We start from the raw sequence: 24,859 nt of genomic DNA, 5'->3' as shown, positions 1-24,859 counted from the left end.
CACACACACACAGAAACACATGCACACAAACAATTACAAAGACCCCATGGGTTGAAGCACATAACCTGCAGAGGTGGGTATCCATGTGAACTACTGTCACAGCTAATCATCTGCTCTAATCGAGCTCCTGAACTGAAACTATTTGGACAGCATCATGTATGCTGGTGTGTGCTGAGTCCGATTTCTACTAACAAGGTGCGTGACTCGTTTTTATTGTATACTGTATGACAAAATGTCAATGTCCTTTTTATGCTTTGGGTATCTGCAGGCCGTCAGGGGGGATCAAAGGCTACCGATGACCCCGGGCCCAAGGCCCAGGAGGAGCCCCTGCAAAGGGCTATGATTAAATTATGACTATGTGTGGTAGAGGAGAGCTGATTTGCCCTGCACAAATGGAACATGCGGTGTGTGCATTGTATTGCAGGGATGGGGGGGGGGGGGGGGGGGGGGGGGGCAAGACACACAACACACAACATGCTTTGGGTATGTCTAAAGAATAGAAGAACTCAAAGACAGCTGACACTGGGTGGAATCTGACACTGGCATGGATGCGGCTAAGCTCCCACACCCTTTAAGAAGGCACTTTTCCACTGCAGGACACACCCTTTAAGAAGGCGCTTTTCCTCTGCAGGACACACCCTTTAAGAAGGCGCTTTTCAACTACAGTAACTTATGGCATTTCCCAGGTGGCTCAAATGTTTATAGAAACGCCGAAGGGCCCCATAATTGGACCTATCAGCCTTTCGGTTTCCATTATAGTGCAAGAACTACGGTCCTACAAGTGATGTAGCCTAATATTTTGCTCTTCGATCGCGACGTCAATTCCGAGCACGACAAAATAATAACACATCTCTCCAGTGGCAGCACCAACATTACACTGTTAAACTAGAGATTTTCTAAATAACATTAGGATAACCTCAAGGTCTAGTCGACGATTGACTTTTGCTATAAAGTTGCCATCACTCAATTAATTGGCTTCATGGCTGCTGTAATTACTTGATAAATGAATAGGCCAGCCCCACTATGATTAAAGCCTGTATTTTCCTGACGTTTGGCTTGTGTTGACTCAGTGACTGTAACCTCAACAAGCTAACTTTGTACTTTATTTAGCTGTATTCACAGTGTAACCTCTGGTAAATCTTGCTGGCTTTAAAAATGACAACCATGACTGCAAGCACCACCGAGCAGTTTCAGGGCCACACAGTTTCAGGCTCCCCCCCAAAACATTTGTCCCTGAAAGTCCTACTGGTGCGGTTCCTGCAGTGCCGTGGTAAAGCCGCATAAAGGTCCCGGCCCCCCTTAAACGACCCGTGAGTTCCTTCAGTGGAAAAGTGCCTATAGTAAATTGTGCCTTCTGTCAGCAAATGCGTTTTTAATACCAGACTTCATCACACATATGGTGTCGGGTAGCAGTCTTGTGGACTGTTTCCCGTAGTGAAGCATCCTGTCCCACAGGAGCTACTGAGGAGGGAAACAGTCTGTGAAAAGGGGCGAAGGCGGGCGAAGGCGGGCATCTGGAGCTGTCTGGACACCCAGCAGTGACGCTGGCACACGCTGAAGGCAGGAGAGACACCTCGGGAGAGATTAGCTGTTGGCACCAACCTTGTAGAGTCGTACGTACAAGCGGGCACACAGTCTCGGAGTACCAGTTGAGCGTCAACAACAGCAGCTCAGGCTCGGGCCGATGTTATGGGCCACAGGAAGCGTGAGATATTGTTAGGGGGGTTGTGACAGGATAGTCAGCCTAGTAGTCACTCCACTGGGACTTATAAGACTGTTTCTTTATAACAGTGAGAGAAAGAACTTGTGCTTTCTGGAACAAACACTTTGTTCTTCAGTATTTATAACTCAGACAATATGTGTATTTTTATGTGAATGTGCTTTTTGAGTGTGTTTTGTGGAGGCATGGGTGTGTATGTGTGTGTATGCATGATGTAGGTGTCTGAGTAGGATTACAAGTGTGTGTGTGTGTGTGTGTGTGTGTGTGTGTGTGTGTGTGTGTGTGTGTGTGTGTGTGTGTTACCTGCTGTACGTCTTGCTGAAACACATACAACTGGAGCCTCTGGTGCAGACGGAGCTTGCGGTGCTGCAGCAGCCCCTCCAGACGGCGGTTCTGGTGCAGAACCTCGTGAACCAGCTCCAGAACCGCCCGCACGGCCAGCGTGTAGTCTGCCCCTGACGTTAGCGAGCCAGAGTCAGGAGCAGGCTGTGGCCGCTGCAGCACATCCAGCAACGTCTTCCCCTTCTGACTGACCTGGAATCAGAGGACAAATGAGGTAAGGCTGGGACAACCGTATGACTTCTACTAATTTACTGATGCAGCCCTCTTCTTAATCCAGCCCTTAGTGGAAATGAGGCACTTTACATTGATGATATTATAATTGTTGGTGTTACTACTACTACTACTACTACTACTACTACTACTATTGCAACTACTGGAGGAAGCAGGAAGCAGAGGAAGTAGGAAGCAGAGGAAGTATAGAATTTCATTGTGGCTTGGCCTGTCACTCTTGACTAAGCCATTTCTGTTGATGTGTTTGCAGCATGTTGCAACATGATACATCTAACATAATAGACCACACATAGGGAGTGCATTAGCAGTGTGGTTTCACACACACGTGAGGCGTTACATGAGTATGTGTGTGGGTGGGTGTCTTACCTCATTGTAGGCTGTGGTGACCTGGTCACACAGAGTCTGGTGGCTGTGGATGGCAACCTCAAGCTCTGGTACAACGGATGGCAACCCACCCTCATTACATGTCTTAGTCCACCCCTCTAAACTGGAGAGAAACTGGAGGCACAAACATACACAAGCAGGTGAACACCCACACCCCCATGTGTACACACACACACACACACACACAAACCAGCACATACATTTGTATTAAAAAGGCTTGTAATACACCGGTATTGACCAATATCTTTTGGATACAAGGATTAAACAGACTCGGAAAGAAGACTAATGTCTGACTTATTATGTATGTATGTCTGAGCAAGTCTTAGTAAATCCTAAATCATGGGTCCTAAGTCTTAATAATCTTTATGTGTCCACTATGATTAAAGGACGTGTTGCAGCCATGCTTTACAGGAAGGGTGCACCTGCACTTGTCATTTTATACATGTTTCTCAGTGTAGCCTTACAAAAGAGTCCTGGAATCACAGTATTTACAGCATACTGCATATGACCAGACAGGTTCAAGTCAGATTACAGTTAAACTCATATTTACTCCAGGATCTGTATCCACTTTACTCAGCTCCAACTGCTGAACAGGTGTAGATTTCTGCATAGTTTACAAATGTCAGTTGAATCGGGCAGAATCAGCTTGTTTTTGACCTAAAATGGCACAGGTGAGTTGCCATGACAACAGGTGGCCGAGTTCCTCTGAAATCGCAGATAAAGGCAGAAAAAAAAAAAAAACGGGAGAGGCCGAGATGCTCAGGCCTCTGGCACACTAATTTCTCTTCACAGATTTTTCATGTGTTTTTTTTTTTCTCTGGCCACATGAGCATGTAGAGGAGGCCCCTGGGGCGCCGGTCGACCGACCTGCTCTGCTTTCAGCTGGAAGACAGAGGACATGGTGAGGATGGCGCTGCGCTCCTCCAGCGCGGCGGCGAAGCTCTTCCAGTCCTGGTCCAGCTGCGCCGACACCTGCTGGATCTGCTGCGACGCGTAGTGGCCCGCCTCGCACAGCCGCGTCGCCACCGAGACGATCCGCGTGATATTCACGTACGCGTTCTGAAGGAAAAAAACAGGTCAAGTCCATGCTTTTCATGAGTAAAAGGAAACATGACTAAGGCAGCTGATGTACTGAAATACCGAATACATACATGAATGCAACATTTTGTTTACATTTACATTTAGTCATTTAGCAGATGCTTTTGTCCAAAGCGACGTACAAGGGTTTCATTTATTGCCTTGTGTTTTCTATATACTCTACATTAATACAGCCAGTGCCTGTGACTGTGCCTGCAATGTTGACCACTTCAGAGACGGATACTAGCTGAAAATGAATACGTATTGATATGGAGATCTCACAGAAGAAGTACATCAGCAGTTCAAATGTATGATAATCCAAAACTCCAGAGAACAAAAATAACTCGTCGTGTTACGACAGAGACCCGATCCACAGGCCGGTTACTATTTAAAGCCCTGCAGCTGACTAATACCCTTTCATCTGGCTCATTTTTAGTGTGCAGGCAGGCTGTAACGACTCTTGAGGAAATAAAGACGATGACGATCTGCCGTCGGTTCTTCTATAATTGAAAAGCAGCTGTTCAAGAGGTCCGTTGTAGAGTTCCACAGAGACGGCGGGAGAATAGTAAGCAGGTAGAACATCAAAACCGCTCCGGCTCACATCAAAAGGGGTGACTCACATGCTATTACACACCTCTCACATAATGTTGAACACGCACACGTCTGTGAGCTCACACACTCAAACAGACAACTATATACTGACACACACACAGACATAGACACACGTTCACACACTCGAACACATAAATATAGAACACACACACACACACACACACACACACACATACAGAGCATGCACACACACACACACATGATTCTATGTTTGCCATAACCATAAGAGTGTGTGTACCATGGAGTTCATGGCGAAGTGGTCGTGCTGAGCCTGCAGGTCTGCGGCGTGTTGGTGGCTCTTGCCAATCTCAGTGTGACTCTGCAAGAACAGCTCCCTGTTGTGACTGATCCACTCAAACATCTGTATGCAGTGGAGAGAAAGAGAGAGAGAGATAGAGAGAAAGGGGGGGGGGGGTAGAGAGAGACCTTTATTTTAACGACTAAGATAGTCAAAAAGGGCATCACAAAGATTTTTAAAAACATTTCATCCTTAATAACTTGAGTCAGTCTCAGTAGCACAAGCTATCATCAAAAATAAATAAATAAAACCCCATCAACATCAAGGCAAATCACAGCTCCAAAGAAAGAGACAGAGACCAAGACAGAGACAGAGAGAGAGAGAGACAGAGAGAGAGAGAGAGACAGCCTTCATCTTCTGCTTGAGGTGTTTGTAATGAGCAGTAGTCTGATGTGAACAGCACGTCTCTCACTCTGCCTCCTGCACCCAATCTTTACAATCCAAAAACACAGAGAACACCTAAGACTGCACCTTTAATTGGCTTAAACCAACTCCGATATTTACATCTCTATTAAAGATCCTCTGGTAAAAGGGACCACCTGAGACGTGCTGAAACCCTGGGAGGGTCAGCCACTGATTCTCCCCTCACACCTTTGACTTATACTGCCTGCAGTCGTCTCCACACACAGAGCAGTAAAAACCTCTGCCCTCTGCCGAGTCCCTCACACCCTGACCATCAGCCACAGATGGCCTCCATCAGCAGAGCCAACACACACACACACACACACACACAGACTCACACAGTCACACACACACAGACTCACACAGACACACACACACACACACACACACGTACACACACACACACAAACACGTACACACACACACACACACACACACACACAGACACACAGACACACACACGTACACACACACGAACACACACACACACACACACATAAACACACTCTCTAACACAACTCAGCACAGCTGGGATTAAATGGACACCAACAGCTCTAGTGGTGAACATGATGCCATCAACATGATGAGGTTCGCCAGAGGGGTGACAGCCCTGTTATACACCGCTGACATGCTAAGGAACCAGGTCTGGTCTCAACAGCCAGTACCTCACCCCGCATCACCAAGCAATCACCCTACAAGTCTAAATCCACAGACATTCAATGCCTCGATCAGATCATCTGCAGTGTCTGTGTCTGAAACCTTTTTCCAGAGCAGTGCTTCCTTTCCTTTCAAACAACTTGGCTCAACTGCGCCGTGCCATTGATTGAGTTTTCCAAATGGTGTGGGACTGGTGCCAAATCACCGAAAGCCCGCTGAGGACACAGCTGAAGCTCGGCTAGGTCTGGTCCCGATGGCCAGTCTGAGCCACAGCCAACTCATATCTGGGAGACCCATCTGCCATTTTTGTTACTGTCTCAGTAAAAAAAAAAAGGCTCAGCCTGAGCAATCAGATACTGTAAACAGTATTTCAACGTACACAAACACAGTTTTTTAATCCATGGGTCAAAGCAGAAATATGAACCATCCGATTATTTTGTTGCCAAATACCACTAAAATGAAAATTAATGATGCCAAAAACACACACACACACACACACCAGCATATATACACCACATATGTGGATACTGCTAGTATTTTAAAATGATCAATTTTAATATATGTAACATACCTGTCCAGACATGAAAAACAGCTGTCCATTATTTTTTACAGACATATAAGTTAATAACATATATCCATGTAAATATATGTTGATCCTTAATGATATATGTAAACGGCCTCCCACCTTCTCTGCGTCTTGCTCGTAGAGCCTGAGCTGGAAGCACTGGTCCAGCTGTAGTTTGCGGGCATGCCAGGCCTGGAGCAGGTGCTGCCGTGTGGCCTGCAGCTTGTCCATTAGGGCGGCGACCTTGGGCACCAGGCTCTGGAAGTCCGGGCCTCCCGAGAGCCGGCCGTCGCCCCCGTCACGGATCCTCTGCAGCAGCCGCTGGCCCTCCTGGTCCAGTCCATCCACCGGGGCCTTGGTGATGGTCTTCCTCAGCCGCGCGTGCTCCTCCAGGAGCCGCCGCGACTCCTCTGCGTCCATGGGGAGGTCCTGGTGTGAGAGCGCCTCCTGCAGCTCTTCCAAGCGCGAGAGGAGGTGCAGGGCACCGCCGGTGAACTCCTCTAGGGACACTCGGAGCTCCGTCCACTCCACGTGGTTATACTCTAACGTCCCCTCCAGGTCTCCCGTCAGCTGGGAGGGGTCCACCAACTTCGTCAGGCCATCAACTGACACCATGCTGGTCTGTGTGTGAGATAGGGGCTACATTACATTGCATTCAATTCTTAAAAACTCAGATAATCACATCAGATTAGCCAATCAGCTCGTATAAGGTTAAAGGTAGCTTTCTGAAAGCACCAACAGCCAATCAAATGACACCCCTCCCTTCCGTGCTCCAGAAGCAATGTGTTGACTGGCTGGAAGATTGTATGGCTCAGTCAGAGCCACTATGTTTGTTTCCATTTACAGAGCCAGAACTGGGTACTAACACTGGATTTTTTGTAAGCACACACTGAATGGACAGCTAGAGGACCATGCTAAATTTCACAGAAATGTTATTAGATTAAAACCATGGACTACACCTTTAGGAGATGTCTGTAGTAAATCAGATTGTCAATCATCCCCTTCTTTTAATAACCAACTCTTATAGTTTTATGCGATTGTATTTGATTCAATCCCACGGCAATGACAAAAACCCTTGCGGAGGAGGTTAAGTGAGACATTGAAGAGTCACGAAAAGGTATAACCTCAGTTTAACCTCGAGCGCTCACCTCGAATGTAAATTTGGCACTTCCAAAGTTGGTCTTCTGCTTCTGCCAGAAGTTGTCTGGCTTGATGATGAGGGCGACGCAGATCTCGGCCGGGAAGGCCTCCTGCAGCGTCTTCAGCAGGGGCTTGATCAGGTCCCACTTGGAGCCGCGCATGTCGATGATCACAGTGAAGCCGCGCTTGCTTACGTCCTCGCTGTGAAGGGAGCGCAGCGGGAGGGAGGGCTCAACTCAGACAGCCATGACATACAAATGAGTATGGAGTGTGGAGACGCAGTATGGAGCTTACAGGTTCACTCTTTTTACGAAGGCACCACCGCCCAAATTATCCATACCTTCATATACTATCTACTACTAAGTGCTTCATACGCATTCATATAAGCATTTATATATAATTACACAAAAATATACATACAGTACTGGCATATAGATGAGTGGGATGGGGGAACCAGCATGGAGTTTATACCCAACACCCAAGTTATACATGCCTTCATATAACATACTAAGCCCCTCAAAAGCATGAACATGTTCAGCCCTAACATGCAGATGGGTGCCTTGGGCTGAGGTAGCACAGCATCTCTCTAGAGGGTCCTTTAGGTATCAGCACATGTATATGGTGCATGCCTTCATATATTGTAACAGGCTAACTATGTTTTTAAAATAAATCTGCAAAACCTATGCTAACATATAACATATGAGTAGGACTCCCATCAGCAGCTTTATCCACCAGCTGCCTGTGAAATCTAGAGACATGGATCCCGGCCATTTTGTTACCTGGGCACAGTAGACAGATAGGTCACCAGTTTGCACAGGTCCTCCTGTTTTATTCGGTCGTGGTTGCTCCTGGCGGGGAAGGTCAGGATGGGCCCCCCTCGCTTGTCCCTACCCCCTGTGAGACATGTAGCTCATAGTCACATCAAGACATTAGAAAGGCAAAAAGACATCCACCTCTCTTGTACAACGTCAACAGAGCACTGATACATTTATGTATGTATATACTGTGTGTGTGTGTGTGTATGTATATATATATATATATTTAGTTATTTAAAGCATGTATTTATTCATCATTCTATGTCAGCTACATTTGATCAAGGTCTAGCAACATGTGAAATCGCTATAAGATTTGAAAAGCATTGATTAAAATAAAACTATCCCCCCAATCGTACAAGGTGGAAACGCCTTGACTGTTGAGCGCTGTCTCCTCTCAGTGCTGTTTAGCAGTGAAGGTAAGAGAGAGGCTAGGCTCTGCAGACTCACCAGAGACAAACGCTACTTTCTCCCTCAGCACCGTTAGAACATCACACGCTTTTATCCCGTCGTTTCGCAGAGAGCTGGATGACAGGGACGGCACTTGAGAGGAAAGAAAGAATGAGAGAGAAAGAGAGAGGGGAGAAGAATGGGGTTGGGAGGGAGTGAGGAGGAATGGAGACAAAGCATATATTTATGTCAGTTTGAAAGAATGAGAATACAGTATTGATGGCCATATTCACAGAGGGAAGCGGCAGAGCGAGGCGGAGCAGCAACAAAGGCATAAATTAAGGAAAAAAAGAAGAAAAAAATAAAGAAATTGAAGAAAAAAAATGTAAAAATTAAAAAGTATTCTACGGTTCACGTTGGGTTAGAATTAGCTGTAATTGACATGGTGACGAGCTTAAGTTGAACCGATTGAATGTCTGTGGAGTAGCTGAAGCTGGCATGTCATCGCCACTGGCGGGCATCTCCTGTTTAAATTCATTAGTGGTGTAATCTGCAGCCTCTGTAATCCCCCGTCCGACAGCTGGACATGGGGGCAAACAGCGGGGGAGAGTTCAATTACCCCCCACCCCCACCCCCTGTCCACCAAACCACATCACTCTCCGCTGTCTGCCATTCCTGTATATGTGTGTGTGTGTGTGTGTGTGTGTGTGCTAAAACCCATCTCTGACAAAGTCTGCATAATGCATATGCAGAATTAAACTGGAAAATATACATTTTTCATAAAGCTGTAAAGCTAATGACTAATGCCTAATGACAGAATTGTTCAAAAAGTTCACGAGGATGACCTTTCCTGCAAATCCTGTAACAATGTATTGGTAGAAGAATGTCCTGATTTTTAAGGTCACGTGTTTCTTACTTCAACTTATTTGATGTTTAACAATTCAATTGAAATTATTTATTATTAAATTATAAAATTGAGAAAAATATTGACAGCCTGACTCATAAACAACAATGTAGCTCCAACACCAGAGTGTACTTATGTCAAACCAGATTTAGAATGTTATTTGCGTACCATGTGAACAGAATGTGGTTATTATGATAATCTGTTGTCAATCTTGAAAAATATGTGGGATGTTTTATGTAATTACACAATACAGAGAGATGCAGAAAATACTTCAAAACATAATAGCGAAGCAACTCACTTCCTTTTTACCCAGAAACAACATCCAAGAAGACCTCCATTCTGGTTTTAGACCACAGCACTGAGAGCCTTAGTCAAAATTCTGAATGATCAACTCATTGCATCTCATCATTGGTGCATTTCAATACGATAGCGCTGCTTTCTACACTATCAATATTCATATTTTACTATAGAGACTTGAACACCATGTTGTAATCAAAGGCTGTGCCCTATCCTGGCTTAGGTTTTATTTTTCGGAACGACTTCCCTAATGTAAATGTAAATGTAAATGTAAATTTCCACAATGAGTCATCAAGACTCAGTTCTTGGTCCCTTGCTCTTCTCTTTGTACATGCTATCCTTAGGCGATGTAGTAAAGAAGCATGGAATTTACTTCCTTCGCTAAGCTGGTGATGAAATTATACTACCTAAGACAGAAGTTTGCCTGAATGATGTCAAAACATAAATGAGTAACAATGTCCTGCTTCTAAAGACACATAAAACTGTGGTTATGATTGTAGGCCCTAAACGTTTGAGAATGACATTATCCAGCCACCCACTCACACTCGATGGCATCTCTCTAATGTACAGCCCAAGTGTCAAAGATCTCTGAGTAATTATTGACCAAGGACTCTTGTCTGACTCACACACAAAACAAATCTCAAAGACATCATTTTTTCACCTACGCAATATTGCCAAAATCAGAAAAGTTCAATCCTTTCAAGAAAATCTGATCCACGCACTTTGTCTACTTTGCAACTAGACTACCGCAATGCTCTCCTGTCTAGATGTAGAAACACTCACTAAAGAGCCACAGACTTATAAAGAACACTGCTGGTCACACACTTACTAGAACTGAAAAATATGAACATATCTCACCTGTACTTGCCTCTCTACACTGGCTCCCTATCAAAAGTAGAATTTCAGATTGGTATCAGACTCTTGGTAGAAGTACTTCTTCTAACACACAAAGCTCTAAATGGCCTAGTTCCAAATTACCTCAATGAATTAATTGTCCCCTACTGCCCACCTAGACCCCTTTGTTCCCAGAGAGAAGATTTTCTTGTAATTCCAAGAGTATCAAAAAGCACAATAGGAGGCAGAGCCTTTTGCTATCAAGCCCCCCTCCTGTGGAATAATCTTCCTATCTCCATCCGGGAAGTGGACACCCTTTCCATCTTTAAGTCTAGACTAAAAGCATTCCTCTTTAGAGCATCCTTTAGCTAAGGGATTACTGTGCCAGGAGCCGGCACCCGTTGCAATATCCTTCCCATACACCATGCCAGGCCACCTCTTCTTCTCTCCCTATTGTGCTATGTTGTTGATACTGATGAAGTGGCCATATTATTGGTCACTCTCTTTGGGTGCCTTAAGTGACCTGGGTTCGTATCCCAGTTTCTTCCCTTACCCTAATCCAGGTTTGTAATCCCAGGAGCCCCCCCCCCCCCACCCTTCCCTAATAATGGGTTTGTATCCAATTCCGACCCTTACACTAACCGGGGTGCATTCTCCCGAGGGGCTCAACCCCTCCAACCCCCCCACCCTTCACCCTGAATGGCCCATGGCATGCCACAGTGGAATGATATTGATGTTTAGATTATTAGGCAGTGCATCATTCAGACACTGATATATATATATATTAGGGATGTGCATCTCCATCACTGAAGACAATGCGATACATATCTCGATACACTGCCAGCGATCCGATACATTAAAGATACACAAAAGCAGCTACTAATGCGATACGATACGATTCACCCCTATTGCGGTGCAGTGCGATTCGACACGATGCGATTCAACGAGATGCGATGCAAAATAATATAATTCTATGCAATTTAATATGGTACATAATGATTCATTTATTTGTCAGACAACAAATCATTAACAAGGTCTCTGACAAAAGATAACATGTATGTGTATGTGTGTAAGTGTTTTTTTAACTATACCTGGCAGTCACAACACAGTTTGCTTCATCCTAAACATGTGGGTCAACTGCCTCACACACTAAATTTAACTAATTTGTCCTATTTTAAGGGTTTTCTTTAGGAATATGAGTTGATCCACATGATCAGGATGAGGCAAAATGCGCTGTGCTGTAACTATGTCACCAGATGTGCTGAACACTCTTTAAGAGGGAACTAGCTGGCTAGCGTAAGCTAACGGTTTCGCTAGCTGGTTAGCTTGTGTAGCTTGGAAGCCCTCGTTTTCTACAACACTGTAAGGCTGGATATCTTTACAAATAAAGAAGGCAATGGCTTCGGTTTTTGCCTTTGAACGAGCTGAGTTGGTAGCCAGTGGGGCATTAAAAAAGTGCCAATACTTTGCTCAGTCTGCTTGCTAGGTGTACTGGTGGAGCTAGCCACTGTAGCCATAGCTGAATCAGAGGAGGAGGCAGACGTGTCACCATGTCGCCTCTTCAGGTAAGTACCTACATTAGTCGTGCTGCCTGTGTACTTTATGGCAGCACGACATATTTTGCAGATTGCATGGTTCTTATCGAATTTCCCATCTTTCTTCGTAAATCCAAAGTGTTGCCAAACCTTGGATTTATAACAAGTTCTAGGGACGTCTAACTCTAACCGCCATGGTAACACTCTCCCGGACACGCCCCCAACTTGCGCGAAACTTGGCTGAGAGACTTTACGAGAGACGGCAACTGACAGCAGTGGAGATGAGAGCGCGCTTAAGAAACAGTTAGAGAGGAGGAATCTATCTAAATTAGAGCTGTGAAAAATAACGCGTTAACGCGTTATGATTAAATTACAGGATTAATTAGTAAAAAAAATGTAACGCATTTAACGCATGCGCAAAATGAGCTTCCAATATACCCACAATTCCGCCCAATCTGCATTAGTCGCCGCTGTAATAGGAAGTTCGTGTTTAAAAAAAACAAAGATGGAACATTCAATAAAACCAAAGTGATATGCACACTCTGCGGGAAGACGTTATCGTTTCACCGTAGCAATACCAGCCTTAAGTAGGCTACCACCTCAACGCGATGCATGCGTTGGTCGGCGAGGAGTGGAATGCGCCAAACCACCCTCACTGAACAACGTAGGCCCCTCATTAAGTCTGCCTGTGACAAGTTGACTAGCACAGTTGCCAAATGGATTGCATAAAGCTGTAGACCGATTAATATTGTTGAGGACGAGGTGTTTTGAGAGTGGCAACGGGGGACTCGAGCATCAAAGCAACGCAAAGACGCACAATAATGACAAATCCACGAGCTGTATGAAGCTGAAAAGAAAAAAAAGGAAAATGACTTGGCTGCTACTAAACATCAGGCGCTGACAGGGGAGCACTGGACTTATGTGAGTAACGATAACTACCTGGGTGTAACTGCACATCTAATCACCGACGAATGGAAGTTAAAGTCGTTTACACAACGTGCATGAAAGCAGAAGAGCCACTTTGCAGAGGCATGTGCGCACAACAGTTCCAAACTGTTGCAAGCAACTGGGCAATTGAAGACAAAACGACCACTATAGGGATAGACAGTGCACGTAATATGATAGCCGCGGCTAGACTACTGTAAAAGGGCATTTAGAGGCATTAGATTGTGTCATGGTGTGGTTAATGGTTGTTTGACAAAAAAGAGAAACATTTTCAAACATCCTATAAAAACAATGGCTAAGAAGCCCAAATCATTTCTGTTTGATTTAAAAAGAAAAGAAAAATGTTTTATTCAACCATACAATGGCTAAGAAGCCCAAATTCTGTTTAGGATGAAGATTATATTAATGTTCCATATGGAATAGCAAAGATAACTGCTAAAGAACTACTGAGTTGCAGCACCATTGTTCTCACAAAAATATACAGAGAAAATCGGTAATATGTGATTAATCATGATTAATCCACAGAAACCTGTTATTAATCTGATTCAAAATTTTAATCATTTCACAGCCCTAATCTAAATATAAAATTATTCGTCACAAATCATTGGTCACATTTCTAAATATTAAATGGTGTTCGCCTACACACGATTCTATATAAATACAACGGATTATACCGATGCAAACATGTTAGAAACGATGCATCGCGATTCATCCCACATTGTATCCGGTGCACACTTTTTTGATCCAGGCCATCGCATCGTGAGCTTTTATGCCGGTGCATCGATGCGAACCGGTGAATCTTCCCATCCCTAATATATATGCATGTGAAATCTTTTTTTTTTGTGTATGACTGATATCCTGTCTACTGCTCATTCCCACCAACCAGTTTTGCACAATTTCTACTCTGCTTGTAATAAGTCTGATACACATATTGTGTGCTAGCGTTAGCCTATTTACCCATAATATAAACAAATGCCATCATTGGCATCATTTTCTGCTTCATTGCTTTGCTTATCCCTATACTACTCACCTTATGAGCACACTGTATACCCACTAATCTGTTCTACCATCAACACTTTGAAATCTGTCTCTCTTCTGTTCCGTCCCTGACGTCTTATGACCGCAAAATGCATTTTGGTTCATACACAAATTGTTCTAAAAAGGAACATGAGAAACAGGACCATGGGGACTTCCCTTAGGCAGACATAAGCCACAATGTAACATACCTGGCCTAAACAGTAGCAGGAAAGGATGCTGACATACATAATTGACACCATGGGATGGAGCATGTTATGACAACAACTGGAAGACAGAAGCATGTATATAGTGCATTGTGAAACCCCCCTTGAGTCATTACTTGTCCTACTCTTGATAGAAACCAGCCAAAACTAGTTTGGTCTGTTAGCCACATGTCTTTCACAGAACTAATGGGACTGTATGCATGACATGAGTTGATTTTGTAATAGGAAGGGGCCTTGCCCCACAGAGCTTTGGAGCTGGGTTCTGCTCAAGGTTTCTTCCTGTAAAAAGGAAGTTTTGCCTTGTCACCATCATTTTAGTGCGTTCTCAACGGGCGGGGTTCAGGCACTGGGCTCTGTTTAGATTGTTATTGACTCTATATTATAAAGATTGAATTTAATTGAGAGAATTGTAGAATTTATACTTGCAGCACAAGCAATCGCGAACACAGCAAAATTGCACCCTTTGATATTGTTTCATAGCATAACATCATATCATCATAACAAAATCAAACCAGTTTGTCACACATTGCTTACTTTCTCAGTATCGTACTGCTTTAATTACATGAATCATTTATCAAGCAGTCTGAAGGAAACATAAAGCATTACTATTTGACATAAGCCCTTCATGATAAAACAAGCATATATACCTCATAAACATGTCATGGCAGATGCCATGTTCTGTCATTAGTCATCATGACAGATAATGCTTCCATTAGCGGTAGCTGTCATAATGGCGCTCGTGATGTCGCATCCCATCACATCCTATGCCACATGCCAAAACTGACGCAGATCAGGAATAAGCGCAACATGGGGTTGAAAATAATGTTTTCAGAATGCCAGTAGCCATATATCATGATTATATTTGAGGGCTTTGGTTGAGAATTACCCATAAAGGTGCATGATGCTGTTAGGTACTGAAATATTTACATTTGTTGTGAGGCAAAAGAAAAACTGCACTAAAGGCAGTACAATCAGAACAGTGGTCCATTTAAGATTAACGACAGGCAGAAAAATACCCGACGCGAATAATAAAAGTAAATCATGTCACACACAAAAATAGTACTAGCTCAACATTCCACGGAATACGCAGAGGAATAATCATCAAAATGTACACACTCTAAGATCAAAACACTGATGCGTACTGTACCCATGAATAATCATCAAAGTTAACACACACTGAGATCAAATCACTGATGCGTACTGTACCCCTGAATAATCATCAATCAAATCACTGATGCGTACTGTACCCCTGAATAATCATCAATCAAATCACTGATGCGTACTGTACCCCTGAATAATCATCAATCAAATCACTGATGCGTACTGTTCCCATGAATAATCAAAGTTGACACACTCTGAGATCAAAACTCTGATGCGTACTGTACCCATGAATAATCATCAAAGTTAACACACACTGAGATCAAATCACTGATGCGTACTGTACCCCTGAATAATCATCAATCAAATCACTGATGCGTACTGTACCCATGAATAATCATCAAAGTTAACACACACTGAGATCAAATCACTGATGCGTACTGTACCCCTGAATAATCATCAATCAAATCACTGATGCGTACTGTACCCCTGAATAATCATCAATCAAATCACTGATGCGTACTGTACCCCTGAATAATCATCAATCAAATCACTGATGCGTACTGTTCCCATGAATAATCAAAGTTGACACACTCTGAGATCAAAACTCTGATGCGTACTGTACCCATGAATAATCATCAAAGTTAACACACACTGAGATCAAATCACTGATGCGTACTGTACCCCTGAATAATCATCAATCAAATCACTGATGCGTACTGTACCCCTGAATAATCATCAATCAAATCACTGATGCGTACTGTATACCCCTGAATCCGGCATATCACTTTTCTCCCTCCCACATGCCTCCCTTACAGGCTGAGTGGCTTTTTCTGCTGGTCCCAGAGGGACACTGGAGAAGCACGTGGTCTTGAGTCTTAAGAGCTTCCTCTCTCTCTCTCTCACTCTCTCTCTCTCACCTCCTCAGTGGAGCGCTCCGAGAGTCCCCCTCGTTATCGCACTGAGACACAGCAACCTCCCCCTCCGCGCCGCTAAATACTTTTGGACCTTTCACCCTGCAAGAAGTGTGAAAGCGTCTGCCAGGTTAGCTGCTAAATGACGCTAATCATTTCTACCCATCGTCACAGTGGTCCCAAAAGATGCTGTGTTTATATAATAGTTTGGGGGAAGCTTCTGGGTATGATGAGTGGTTAAAGGTGGAGTCCTCGATTATAATCCATTACTTTTCATCGCATTCAGCTAAATTCTTTACTCATCACTTCACTGTTCACACAAATTCACACTCTCTAGCTGTCTGTCCAGAGTGCACACCCAAAATAACTGGTGTTTGTGCACAGTGCTGGCTCTATAAATGGGAAACCAAGTGGCCCGGACTGAGATATACACTACAACAGCCGATCAACCATGTTGCTTCAGGAGCATGGAATTGAGAGGTGCATTTGATTGGTTGAGCTCAAATACTAACAGCCTTTCGCCAGGATCAAGGACTGCTCCTTTAAATGCTTTGAGATTGACTGAGCCCAAACTTCCTCTGCATGCACAGAAGCACCAGAGTCTGATACTAATCTGCAATAACTCAACACTAGCAGCATTTCACTAAATTGCCAGGAATCAGACACAAAGCATAAAGTGAGACAGAGAGAGGAAGTGACACATTCAGGGCTTCCTGAGAACAGAGCCTGGACGCAGCAGATATGAAACTCCAAGTTGACCAAGAGGAAAGTTTGGACTTCAGGAAATGTGCTTTATAGTCCCACACAGAGCAAGCATGAAAATGAAGTTAGGCCTTTGCCAAAATGTTCTGCGGAGCCCTGACCGTGCCAAGGACGGCTAGCGTATCCACCACCCACCCACTACACCTGCCTCAGCCAGTCCACATCACTGCACTGCACACGGCGCTTTCTGGAAAAGAGCTGAGAGAGCTTAATACAAGCACACCATAAGATAAGATCCCCTGCACAGACTATGTGCACATCATTAAGTGTTAATAAGTGGCTTTAAGCACATGCAGTGTGTCCTCTGTTGTCTCACTAGGTAATGTGCTACTGGTTTCCTCTGCTCGATAGATGCAGGCATAGATGGTATCAGCGATGATAATTACCTATTAACCATGGGCTTTTAAATGCATATTAATTTTCTGTGTATTGTGTTAATTAATTTTGATACACCTACAGCACAGAGAAAGGAACTGGGCTAGATGATGAAATATAATTTGCATCTATAAAGAGGATGAACAAAGACAACTTAATTTGATAGGTACCATAATCTGTTGGGAGTAGAAGATATTTTAGAGAGCTGATCTTGTATGTCAGTGTCCCATCACTTATGGCAGTCTGGTGTTACTGCTGAAGCTGTAGATCTACTAGTTTGTCTTGCAAGTTTTTACAGTGGTAGATCATGCCAGCCAGCAAATTGGTACGGCAATATAAATCTATGTCAAGTGTGGTTTGGCATTTAGTCTTGCCAAACTAATTATGTGATTGGTCGAACGCCTCTGGGGCAGCTCAATCACTGCCTGAAAGTAGACAGAATGGCAGCAGCAAATTCAAGTCTCCATCGCAGAGCTTGGCAACCGTTGCCACAGCAACTCCCTCCCTCCCTCTGCCAGGTCTTCACTCCGTAAAGTTTTGTGTGAAAATTCTTCATCTTAAGAGAGAGTTTCATCCACTCTCATAAATGGATATCCATGCCAATAACACTCACTGCAATATAATGTAATAACCACCCACTAATATGCAGAAGGCATAGTCATACAGTACCTGTGGAGTGTTGTACAGAGTAGTTGGAGGTTTCTGTTCCTGTCATGTATGTATGAACAATGGCAATACAACCAACAACTGGTTTAATCAATAAATCAAACAACAAATCAATCAATCAGCGATCAAGCTACCTAGTGGAAACAGCTGAGTGTAATACTCACTTACAGACAGACAGAAAAGACTACATAAACCTGAGATGCTTCAGCATCGACTCTACCTCTTTGCTTTCCTCTCCCTTACCACTCATTTCAGTTGTGTGGGTATGTGTGAGAAATACAGTATGACTACAGCATCATCCATTTCATGGTGTTAGCTCATCACTAAGAGCTCAGCAGGCCTTTTAAAGGGAAATCAGCCGCACACACAACTCTACAGTAAATCATACTCAAGCAGCACAAAGATGAAGACCAGGCCTCACAGCCGTCAACAAGCTGCGCCCAAATCATTACAGATGCTGACACCTGATGACGAGAAGGACGTAGTCTCCCACCATGCTTTCACTTCACAGACCCACCGCCACCCTTCCTATCTAACATCTCCCACTCCTCGGCCTCTGTGGGCCGGTCCCTGCCTGGGTTTGCTGATCTGACTCCCCCGGCTCCTGGAAGCGACTAAAGGGAGAGCGCAGGGTGCAAATGAGACCGTTTATCCGCTCCCGCCGAGAGACAGGAGCATGCCGTTCAGTCGTCCCCACTCCATGGCGTGTGTGTGTGTGTGTGTGTGTGTGTGTGTGTGTGTGTGTGTGTGTGTGTGAACACGCTAATCCCTGGCGCGGTGTGAGCAGGGCTAAATCTCACACATAAGCAGGGTGTTAAACACCATTTGATTTTTTGGTGTGTTAATATGTTCCGTACACAGGTCCGGTGATAAGACAACAGGGGGGGGGGGGGGGAGAGAAGGGCGGAGGAGGAAGGAGAGTTTCCTATGCAGCGCAGCGGGGGAAAGGAGATCACAGAAGTGCCCCTCTGAACCCTACCTGCTGCTCCCACACTCCCATCTCCTGCTTCTCAGAGATATCACAGTATGAGTGTGAGTTTTGTGTGTGTGCGCGCGTGTGTGTGAGAGAGAGGCCTTGTCATTACATACACAGTAAACTGTCTCACTCAAATACACTCTCTCTCACACACACACACACACACACACACACACACACACAAACACACACAGGCAAACACTCTACACAGTGGAAATCCCCATGTAGTGCATATACAAATGCATGGTGTCCATGCAACAAATCATTCATGTCACATTCAGATGGGTTGCATTTTGTTTGGACATACAGTACATACTGTACATGAGTGTGAATGTGTGGTGTCAAGTACAAGTGCAGTTACACAACTGCTGAAGACTGCCCACATAAGCTACAATTACACACTCATATTCACACAAACACGACAGCATGTAGGCACACACAAACACACAAACACTAACCTACATTATCTGTGTGTCCAATACATGCTTGCACTTTCTCTCTCCCAACATGCACAACACATACATTCATTAATTTACACAATCAGCGTGCTTGCACACTACTCACAACCCTCCCTCGACATAAACACGCACACATTGAAGCATGTGTTAAAGGAGCTTAAAGCCTTGTCTCATTAAGGCACAGGCCCTTGCAGTGAAGGGGCGGGGGAGCTAGGTCCTGCGGGTGGACAGTCAATAAGTGGGTCAATGTCAAAGATCAGAATTTGTCTGGATCAGGGATCTGCAAAGTAGGATAAATACATGCCAAAGCGACTTCTGCTGGAGACACATGACGGGCCCGGCCTGCCATGTATCTCCCTTCAGCCGTCTAATGGTCTACCCGCCCTAGATGAAGCGTGTAGCAGTCTTGAATGAAACAAACAAAAACGGGACCATCCCCGGATAAGCTGGCGGCACATGTGCTTTTGAGCACTCTCGCCGCGATTTGGGTTTGAATCAACAGGCTCCAGAGCGCGTGAAACATGAATCAATGTCACGACCGACAAAAGACGCGAGCCAGCCACTCCCGCTAAGCTCCACGAGCACACCAACGCCGCTAGAGGTGATAATTAGAGGTGGAGAGTTGGGATGCTTCCGTTAGTGATAGTAAAAGCGTACTGGGGCGAAGAGGTACCGTCCATCGGCTGTCTAATAGCATGGGCGACATCTGATATTTAATTCTGTGTTTCAGTGATGGGTGTTCTGTTCTCAGTGTGAATGGTTTCCAATGCAGTCTAGACATGATCACCAACTATAAGCGCCAGTGCTCAACCCTACTATATCATATGGTTCTGAACATTCTCCATCACCTAGTTGTAGCCTATGCTATGGTGGGTGTGCCTGCATTGATTACACTCATTCAAAGAACAGCCTGTGCTTACACGAAAAATGTGACTAGTGACTAGTAGAATTAATCGCTCAATGAAAATCACAATAGGTTACAGTGCAATTTTGTTTCTACAACGCGCATCGCGTTATTGTGGCTGCCTGTGCAAGCCCATCGCAGTCTTGCGGGGGTTGCAACCATTGCCTTGCAAACACTGGTGAGCTGATCATTCATCGATATCTATCTTGGTATTGGACAAAAGCGACTATCGACAAACAGCCTACCTGTTTTGAAAAACGGGTCCGTATCCGGATCCGTCAGTCCTTCCTCGGCAGCATCGGTAGAATTCATCTTTTGCATTAATACAGGCTATGTCTGCTGCTGATAGCAGACGATATTCACATCAATAATTCCACTAATCTGTGCGAGTAGTCCACATCAGAGTGCAGCCATCTCCAACCGTAAACCCCTGGCAGCCCTCAGTCCCGCCGTGGCTTTCCCGTTATGCACTAGAGAGACCCGCGCTGCATTGGGCGCTATTGTTCAGAGTCTGGTCACCCTCTTGACAGACAGACCCGATGCCCGTGTTAGTATCCGCTCTGTTAATGCTCCCACAAACGCTGGACGTGAAAATGGCTTTTCGCGGACTGCTGGGTTACATCCACACGTCATGCATCCATCGGTCCGTCCGTCCATATGGTGTCTCACTCAGCGCATTCAAAGGCGGCGTTCCCCCTAAATTGGCAGATGAACACGGTTTGGGAGAGTGGCCAGCAACCTCAAATGGTGGGGTACCATGGAAGGAGGTTCCATAGTAGTGATGTAACGAAAATCAGAGTAATAGCGATTACCAACAACACATCACCGAATTTATAGAGGGCCTATTTGTTTGCAAGTTATGATCCTTGAATAAATCCCGCGTTCAATTAGGCTAGAACCTCCGTATGTCGCACAGTTTTAACGTATGTTGTGAAAATGGGGTGTAATGTCATTGAAACCGAATCCAAACACACCCTTCGCCCACTGTCCTCCTTGCCTCCACACTCCCTCGGGAACACATTACACATTAAATTGGCAGTTTTAAGGGGGACAGCAAATTGCCCCCACCAGTTTACAGCCGGCAACTTACACAACCTCGGCTGATAACAATACCCTGAATTTCGTGATAGCTTCTTTGTGGGACTTCTAGTAGCCATTGTCGCCCTAATAGATGGTTCAGTCTTTTACGAGTGACTGTTTTCCATATTGATTGGTATTTCCAGAAGGCGCGTTTAATAGGAGAGAAACACGTGTGTTGAGCTACAACAGGGTCCATGTGACTGCAGCCTTAAAGCATAAGTAGTCGGTCAGGTTGTGGTCTGTGATCACCACTTCTCTTTGGAAGTGGTAATGTTAGTTTGTATTGGCCCTGTGTTCCTCTCCCACGCAGTTGCCCCCTTCATTGCTCAGCTATCAGCTGCAGTCACATTCTGCTGCTCTACGACGGCAGAGGAAACATATTTCCTGCAATTCATGCACTGTGCTTATTTGAAACATAAAACGTGATTTCGATGTAACGTTGGCAGTCTATCAACAACAACACTGATTAATATTCTTGCTGATGCATAAGTAAACTCTATAACGTCTTAAAATTCGTTTGGTAGAAAAACAGTATAATGAGTGTCAAGTGAAGCAAGTGTGGTAGCCCAAATATCGCCATCGTGCATTATTCCAATCATTGAAGACTATTTCAGCCCAAGGATAACAGGCGTTTTGTCACCCTCATGCGGCCATTTACCCATCATCGCAGGTAGAATACGTCATAAAGGGAACGTGTAACATTCAAGAACGCACCCAATTTAGCTACAGTTACAGTGTCATTATTTGAGTTTTCCCTCTTGACAACCTCTCTTCTGCTCTTAGTGTTGTAGCACTTTGTGTTAACCTACAATGTCTCACACGGGTAAGAAAATCGTCATCCCGCCCGAGTTGCCGGAGCTCTTGAAGCAGTTCACTAAGGATGCCATCCGCACTCAGCCCGGAGATCTCATCGAGTGGTCCACATTGTGCGTCAAGTAGCCTTGTAGAAAACGGCAGTAAATTCTACTCACCTAGTTATACATACGGAAATCAGGTGTCTAATCAAATTGGGCAGCTGTAGCCAGATGGTTGTTTTTGGCTTATTTTGGTCATTTTTAAAAGTTGTCAACATGTGTTTCACACAGGTATTTCACAGCGCTTATCCAAGGACAACCACTGCCTGTGAAGGATAACCTGGAGAAGGCCCCTCCCCCTGTCTCCGTGGACCTCACTCCACAGACTCTCGCAGCTATCCATTCCCAGGTAAACCTACCATAACAGAGAAACCAAATGTGATTATTTGAAGATATAAATCTCCAGGAAGTTTTGATAACTGTAATGTGCATGATCCCTCTCTTGAGTTGAAAAGTAAGCTTTCAGAACTTCCCTTTCTTTGCCTCAGCTGGGAAAGAATAGCAAAGTCACAAAGGGGCAGATTGTAGAGGTGTGGAAGTCCTTCGGTTTGTCTCAGGACCTGCTCAAGCACATCTTCACTGTCGGGTCATTTGGTAATGAGGTTGAATGGATTAAATTCTTTGCTCTTGGCTGCAGCTATCTTGGAGGGGTGAGTACTGGATAATGTTCACTGACAATAAACCTGCAATGTACCCACACACTGAAATAAACAAATAGAAAGCAGTGTACTGTTACTGCGACTGGTCAGATTATGTGGGTGTATAGGCTATTACAGTGTAAATCTTAAAAGTTAAACATGTTCCTGACCACCTTAATGTTTGGTCAGATACTGTTATTACTGTGTATATGTAGATACACATCTTTCTCTCTTTTTGCTGGCAGACCATCAAGAATGCCATGACACACGCCTGCTACATCCTCAACTCCGACAGTAGCTGTACTCCTCCAGACGCCTGCATCCCCTTCGACACCTTCCGCTACCTCTACACCTACCTGGCAGCGGTGGACGGGGAGGTGGCTCAGACACAGCTGGAACGGGCCCTTTCCCAGTTAGAGTCCCTGTCGTGAGTATTGCCCATAATACTCTCTTTGGGCTTTCAAGGTGGTAGCTGATTCTGGTGCACTTAATATCTGATTTGTCATGCTTTATGTCAACATAGCGTATTTCATGGCAAAAACCTGCCTAACATCTTTCACATTGTTTTTCTGATCTCAGAAATATGTGCATAGAAACAGTGGGCAGATGTGCTAAAAACTTTGTTTTTTATCTTTCTGTCTGCCTATCCACCTGTTTGTTATTTACAATAGGCTACTGTAAACATGACTGTGAATTTAGTTTTACCCATGGATTTATGCATCTTTTTCAGGAAAGACAACAAAGATGTGGTCAAGGTGTCTGACTTCATCAACACCCGTAAAATCCGTCTAGGATGAGATCACCAGGAGTAGAGGACCCCCACCCCCACCCCTTTCCCTCCTTCTCTTTGAGGGCCTGTCAGAAAATAAATTAACATATGCCCAAACCATCGTGGTCCAACAACTGATAGATGATGACATTTGCAATGTAATCATTTAATTGGAATGTATCCATAGCCTATGAGTAGCCTATTTTAAATCACATTTGATGACCTAGTCCATTAAGTGCAAATGAAAGTTGAACATATGTTTAACTGTTATAGGTTACATTGTAGTACATGTGCTAGTTACTATTAGTCATAAGGTCGACACATCAATGGAAAAAAAATGCTTAGTGATGTTTCATAGGAATTGTGTATATTATGATTTTATGATATAGAAATGGATGAGTTTCAAATAGGGCTCCAAGGGGCCATTGCGGCCATTTTGAAAAATTATACTGAAGAGGTAAAAATGCAATACATAAAAACATAATTGGAAAATGTTATATAGCACCCATTTTTCTCATGGTATAATTTATCTATACTATTGTGTTAATTTAAACATTGTAGAGTTCTCTATCAATTGCTATAGCAACGATTATTCCAGAGTTGAAAAATATTGACTTCTTAACCTGGTGTTTAATGTGGACTACAAGTGACTCTTTCATCAGTTATGATAAACTGATAAATGAAAAATGTTTTAGATGTGTTGCTACTGCCATAATAGAAGTTTCTTAAAGACTTATGTTACGCACGGGTAACCTTTACAAAAATGTTTTAAGGTAGAGTGTGTAGTTTTAAGTGGCATCTTGTGGTGAAGTTGTTGAATTGCAACCAGCTGAATACCCTTCCCTTTACAATCATGTGCGAGTACCTACAGTGCCCTCCACAATTATTGGCACCCTTAGTGAATGTGACCAAAACAGGCTATGAAAAAATATGTCTTTGCTGTTTATCCTCTTGGTCTTTCACTCAAAATATTCACAAA

At 44.2% G+C, this 24,859-nt stretch overlaps 2 protein-coding genes across 3 annotated transcripts in view; one reads left to right on the top strand and one right to left on the bottom strand.

The window, feature by feature from the left end:
• The window catches only part of kalrnb (kalirin RhoGEF kinase b), a 77,233-nt gene extending 55,904 nt beyond the window's left edge, over positions 1 to 21,329 (bottom strand). Inside the window, exons 1-9 of one of the 2 annotated variants that reach the window (XM_031558346.2) lie at positions 20,785 to 21,329; positions 8,691 to 8,783; positions 8,208 to 8,322; positions 7,437 to 7,629; positions 6,409 to 6,909; positions 4,605 to 4,727; positions 3,545 to 3,736; positions 2,660 to 2,791; positions 2,024 to 2,254 (exon numbers count right to left, since the gene is read on the bottom strand). In XM_031558346.2, coding sequence (XP_031414206.1) covers positions 2,024 to 2,254; positions 2,660 to 2,791; positions 3,545 to 3,736; positions 4,605 to 4,727; positions 6,409 to 6,909; positions 7,437 to 7,629; positions 8,208 to 8,322; positions 8,691 to 8,783; positions 20,785 to 20,860 — 1,656 coding nt within the window. In that variant the 5' untranslated portion in view covers positions 20,861 to 21,329. The remainder of the gene's footprint in view (positions 1 to 2,023; positions 2,255 to 2,659; positions 2,792 to 3,544; positions 3,737 to 4,604; positions 4,728 to 6,408; positions 6,910 to 7,436; positions 7,630 to 8,207; positions 8,323 to 8,690; positions 8,784 to 20,784) is intronic. The other variant, XM_031558345.2, reaches the window with a different exon arrangement.
• Positions 21,330 to 22,272: 943 nt separating this feature from the next.
• On the top strand, positions 22,273 to 24,098 carry LOC105907588 (ropporin-1). The gene is made up of 5 exons (XM_012835952.3): positions 22,273 to 22,545; positions 22,705 to 22,822; positions 22,962 to 23,123; positions 23,357 to 23,538; positions 23,842 to 24,098. The coding sequence occupies exons 1-5, from the start codon at positions 22,430 to 22,432 to the stop codon at positions 23,906 to 23,908; spliced, it is 645 nt and encodes a 214-aa protein (XP_012691406.1). The 5' UTR covers positions 22,273 to 22,429; the 3' UTR covers positions 23,909 to 24,098.
• The last annotated feature ends 761 nt before the right edge of the window (positions 24,099 to 24,859 follow it).

Source organism: Clupea harengus, chromosome 21 (assembly GCF_900700415.2).
Source record: "Clupea harengus chromosome 21, Ch_v2.0.2, whole genome shotgun sequence".
In the NCBI taxonomy this organism is placed as follows: Eukaryota; Metazoa; Chordata; class Actinopteri; order Clupeiformes; family Clupeidae; genus Clupea; species Clupea harengus.
Note: the sequence above shows the minus strand (reverse complement) of the source record. Positions and strands in the feature narration are given on the sequence as shown.

Coding starts and splice junctions, on each gene's coding strand:
- LOC105907588 (XM_012835952.3), top strand. CDS start 22,430: ATGTCTCACACGGGTAAGAAAATCGTCATCCCGCCCGAGTTGCCGGAG. Junction 23,124..23,356: donor GCTGCAGCTATCTTGGAGGG/GTGAGTACTGGA, acceptor TTTTGCTGGCAG/ACCATCAAGAATGCCATGAC. Junction 23,539..23,841: donor TCCCAGTTAGAGTCCCTGTC/GTGAGTATTGCC, acceptor CATCTTTTTCAG/GAAAGACAACAAAGATGTGG.